This window comes from Bidens hawaiensis, unplaced genomic scaffold, assembly GCF_021521415.1.
Source record: "Bidens hawaiensis isolate Kalapana, Puna unplaced genomic scaffold, B.hawaiensis_p1.1 tig00005663_1, whole genome shotgun sequence".
Taxonomy (NCBI): Eukaryota; Viridiplantae; Streptophyta; class Magnoliopsida; order Asterales; family Asteraceae; genus Bidens; species Bidens hawaiensis.
Genome location: NW_027491369.1, coordinates 615,842 through 620,761, shown reverse-complemented (window position 1 = coordinate 620,761; position 4,920 = coordinate 615,842). Strand labels below are relative to the sequence as shown.

The following is a 4,920-nucleotide window of genomic DNA, read 5'->3' as shown; positions in this document are numbered from 1 at the left end:
TATGATGTAGTCGACATTATTGTCATCTTGATCGAGTTCCCCTTTAGGATGTATAGTTAAGGATGGTTAGTGTTCTTGAGAGGAAACCCGGTTTAGAAGAGAGAGGATGCACACAAAATTTGCTATGTGTGTGTGATTAGATTATGATGTTAATATTTATCTCTCTATATATACACCCAAGGAGAAACCCTTTATTAGTTAATTATAGGTAATATGGCTCATCAACAATTAGCAAACTAATATATAATAAGGTATATTTTATATTTTGATCTATTATAATATAAATGATTATAATGACCATATATAAATATATATTATTCTTACAATTTCAGCCATAAAACATCCCCTTCATCGTTCTACATAATTATCAATATATGTAGTTATGCAAGAATGGATGAATCAAATCCCTAAAAATGTAACATTTAATATTATATGCAACAGTCTTATTTCGTAAACAGCGGGCACTTTGCGCCGGGCCTATTAACTACTTAATTAAATTGAATTCATACCAAAAGCCATATATTCAAGCTACCTACTCAGCATACAACTCCCAACAAATTAAAATAGTTTTTTGGTGGTTCGTTGAGTTTAGCCAGAAACGGTTTTCAGTGGTCCAAATCGATCGTGAAGTGTTTTTAGGGATCCCACTATATGAGATAGTGACTGTTATAGGGCACATCGCAAGCTTGTGTGGGATCAGCTATTTCAGATAGCGAAGCACACCTTTTCTCACCAACCATCTTGTTGCATGCCACATGCTTGTTTGGTGGACACGTGGCAAGCCTGGGTGGGATCCGTTATCTAAGATGACAAGATCACCAAAAACAATTCAGCGACGATATGCATCCCTAGAAACAATCAAGCTTCGGCTAATCCACCAAATAACAAACTAAAACAAGTTAACACGCCCAACAATAACCAAAACTCTCCTAACTTTGCAAACAAAAAAAGCCATAAACTTTACACCTAATTTCATCTTTTCCAAGATCCTCTTCCAACCTTCAATAAAGATGCATATACTAACTCGTTCCATGTATCCGGCACACCTGGTAGACACCAATGGCTGCAATCTTGTGAATGCTCTGCAAAAGGTTTTTGTTGCTTTATGGGCACTGATTTGTAATTCGTTCTGTAAATCGATGGGTGACCATCTTTTCTGTAATCTGTTAGCCTGCTAATGTTGAGATATATCACAGGAGTTTTAATCACACGCAGCACGTTGTCAAAAGCTCGCATCTTTGATGGGTAGTTAGTTAACTGACTTGTATTGAAAATCGGTTCGGTTTCTGCGTGGCACTGTCCTCCTGAATTCCACTGCCCTCCCCTGAAAATTAACAATGGATCACATGCTTAATGACTTGACCTTTTTGTGTGAAAAAAAAAAAGGATTAACATACTGGAAATGAGTGAGTGAATAGCCAATAAAGATGACTTGAGTTTTCTGACTGTCAATGTTCTTATCTATCCATTTGGACCATGTGGAAAGAGCCCTTGTATATGCATCAAGAGCTTTGAGTCTTGGGTAAACATGGTTGCCTTCCTGATAATAATTTTCCCTGTTAACAGAACAAAAAAATAGTTCAATCAAGGTTTCATATATGACGTCTTTTTGACGCGTTAGAAATGTTCAAGATATGATAATAGCTTTATGTTAATATTGCAAGACATACCCTCGCGAAGTTTTCTCATGAGTCCACCAATGTCCCGTGTTGAAGATCAAAATGTCAGCATCTTGATACATTGAAGTCGCCCGGTCCATTAAATCCAATCTTAGTGTCTCAAAAGAACTATTTTCGCCTTTGAAAGATGACTCTCTTACTAGAAATGGAGAACTCACAAAATCCACAGTGCAGTTGTAGTCCTACACAAATTACAAGCATTTCTCGATTCATTAGACGAAGTCCAAAAGCAGTTTGACTTTCATAGTCAAATATATACCAGTATACAAAAACTATGTAGAAAGCTTTGGAGTTAAAATTCATTAATGTTAATATGTTTGAACTCCTGTGTGTAGTATAACTAACTTGCCTCAAATCTGAAAGCATAAATTCCTCTTTTCTTGAAATCTCCCCTTCCTGATATTTCATAAACTCGTTTTTTGTTCGTGAGAGAATGCCTGAGTATGCAAACAAGTGATTCCCACATGTTCCTATTTAAAGAATCTCCAACAAAAACCATTTTCTTCCCTCTTAATCTTTCCAAAAAATCTGTTGCATTCAAACTAAAAAAGATGTGAAGTGAGTACAAAGCTCATAAATTGATCAATACTTTAATAATCACAACTTTAAAAGGTTATATAACCACTTGTATATCCAATAATTAAGGCAAAAAAAATGTATACTTGAGGTTCCAAAATATAGTGTAGATCCTTGACTTTTGAGATTCAATATTATTGTTACTTTCTAGATAAAGACATTATAAGTTCTTGTCCATATTCAACTTAAAACATAAGTTACATAATGATACTTCCTGTCCAATATTAAAACATAACTTATAAAGATCATATAACAACATTATAAACATGAAATTGAGAAGCAGAAACTAATAACATTTTAAAGAAATAAGGATCATTACCTTGGGATATCACATCCAAATGGCTGCCACCTCCATTTAACAAACTCATCATCTGGCCTCTTATTAAGATGGCAATTGAGATCTTTGTCTACATACGGACACGAACCAGCTGGATAATACGGTTTCGTATCATCTTTCACCCATCTTCCATTAAAAATATCACATTCTTGAAAAGATCCACCAAGATTCCCCATTTTTATATAAACTTTACCATGATCTTGATTTAAATCATCTGATAACTTAACACTCCCATTACCAATTTTTTGACCCACTAATTCCCCTTCCTTATGGGTCATAACAATTGCACTAAAAGATTCATTTTTCACATCTATCAAGTGGGTATCATTAAAGTCACTAACTTTAGCATTAATTTCACTAAAACTTTCATTTTTCACATTACCAAGGAGTCTTAACCTACTCTCTAAATTAGAACTGTTTGATTCAACCCTACTCTCACTAACCAAAAGTACTTTAGGGTTTTGTTCTAAATGTGTGGAATTTGTTACAACAATTGAAAATGAAGAAGAAGATGTGGAATTGATACTTGGTGTTGTACAAGAACTGTTGTTACTAATATTAAACCCTTGGATGAAAAGTTTATCTGAATCTGGATTCTTGAAAGAAGAGTTGGAAAATAATATAAATAAGAAAATGAAAAACGAAACAAACCCTACACCAAATCCAGAAACTAACTTCTTTCTTGGAGATGAACAAACTGGAAAGTGGTCTAAGATTGTAAGGATTTTCTTGAGGTTTATGATTGAACCCATGAAAGATTCAATGGATCAAACAGTGGCCAGTGTGTTTCTTTGTTTGTTTGTGGAAATTAAGAAAAAGCATAAAGTTATTCAAAGTGTGTAGATGATGGTTAATGTTTGATAAATGAAATGAAAGTATGAAAGAGAGTTTGTGAAGGTTTTTGATGGGAGACAAATTCCAGAGTGCAGAATGAGGGATAGGCTGCATATTGCATGCAAAAAGGAAAGGGAAATTACAATACTACCCCTAACTAGATACATACCGACGAAATTTTCGTTGGGAGTTCCGAGTTTTTCTAATCTCAAACCAAATCAAATTTAAAGAGGGAATTTTCAAATATCAAATTAGTAATTTAATATATCTATTCTAGATAGGCTAGACTATAAACCAGAACTAGTGATTTCCTCGTGTACGTGGCGCAGTAAATTCAGTCGGTCAAACCCAAGGGTTAAAGAACCCCGAGCGTTAGTGAAAACCCGTTCGTTGAAATCCAAACATTAGTAAAACCCAAATGTACAGAGACTAGTCGTCGTGAGATCAATCGAATATCGGTTACACTCTTAACATCATCAACATCAACAGCATATAAAAAACAAAAAATAAACACACATATTTTGGGAAAAAAAGAAAAGAATAATAATAAATAAACAAAACTTTAAAATAATCTAATTATACTAATAAAAGAAAATAATGAAGATGATTTGGCAATCCTACATTCATTCTTGATCTAATCTCTTTTCTCATTCATTTGACTTATCCATGGGTTATGGAGCAAAACCACATTGACAAATGGGTTATAATTTCCTTTCTATTTATCTAATATCTCATTTAATTTTATCTAACAATCCATGGGTCAAGAGTCAAGATAATTTTGGCAAATGGGTTATAACTTCATTTCTACTTATCTAATTTCTCATCTTATTTATTCTAACAATCCATAGGTCATGGGACAAAACAATTTTGAGAAATGGGTTATAATTTTCATTCTAATTTTCTAATCTTTCATCTCATTAATCATAATTATCCACGGGTAATTGGTCAAAGCAATTTATGCAAATATTGTATATAAATAATCGATTTTGTAAATTTGAGATTTTAGACTTCTTATTGGTTGTACTATATATTTTATTTTTAGCTTTAATTTTGTTCATTTATTTCAAATAATGGATCTTTTTATTTTTATTATTTGACAAATCCCGTGTAATACACGGGTTCAAAAGCTAGTAAAAATATATATGTGGAAAGAGAGGGCATTTGAGGGCGTCTGAAAAGGTAGATGTCCGGATAAGTTTTGTGAGGAGGGATAGAAAGAGAAAGGCGGGCAAAGGAGAGAAGAGAGAGTCAGAAGAGATGAAACAGACGCGGATGATTGGTTCGCATTGTGGATGATCTAAGTTTAAACTTCGTTCAATACACATTTGATTGTTTATTTCTGATCATAACTCTCTTAGTGTTCAAATAGTTGTATACAAAAATGTGTGATCATATTCTGTATGTTTGTATGTAAGATAAACTTGTGTGATTTTAGAGCTTTTAATTATTTTGTTGTCGTTTAAGCTTCAATGTTCATTTTTGATAAACATGAGA

General features: G+C 33.3%; 1 protein-coding gene across 1 annotated transcript; it reads right to left on the bottom strand.

The window, feature by feature from the left end:
- Nucleotides 1-723: 723 nt before the first annotated feature.
- LOC143630395 (protein trichome birefringence-like 2) lies at nt 724-3,738 on the bottom strand. The gene is made up of 5 exons (XM_077099424.1): nt 2,575-3,738; nt 2,029-2,221; nt 1,671-1,861; nt 1,398-1,556; nt 724-1,324 (listed from the first exon to the last, which is right to left on the bottom strand). Exons 1-5 carry the CDS (start codon nt 3,342-3,344, stop codon nt 973-975), a joined length of 1,665 nt encoding a protein of 554 aa, XP_076955539.1. The 5' UTR covers nt 3,345-3,738; the 3' UTR covers nt 724-972.
- Nucleotides 3,739-4,920: the final 1,182 nt, after the last annotated feature.

Coding starts and splice junctions, on each gene's coding strand:
- LOC143630395 (XM_077099424.1), bottom strand. CDS start 3,344: ATGGGTTCAATCATAAACCTCAAGAAAATCCTTACAATCTTAGACCAC. Junction 1,862..2,028: donor TTTATGCTTTCAGATTTGAG/GCAAGTTAGTTA, acceptor TAATTTGTGTAG/GACTACAACTGCACTGTGGA. Junction 1,325..1,397: donor TATTCACTCACTCATTTCCA/GTATGTTAATCC, acceptor GTTAATTTTCAG/GGGAGGGCAGTGGAATTCAG.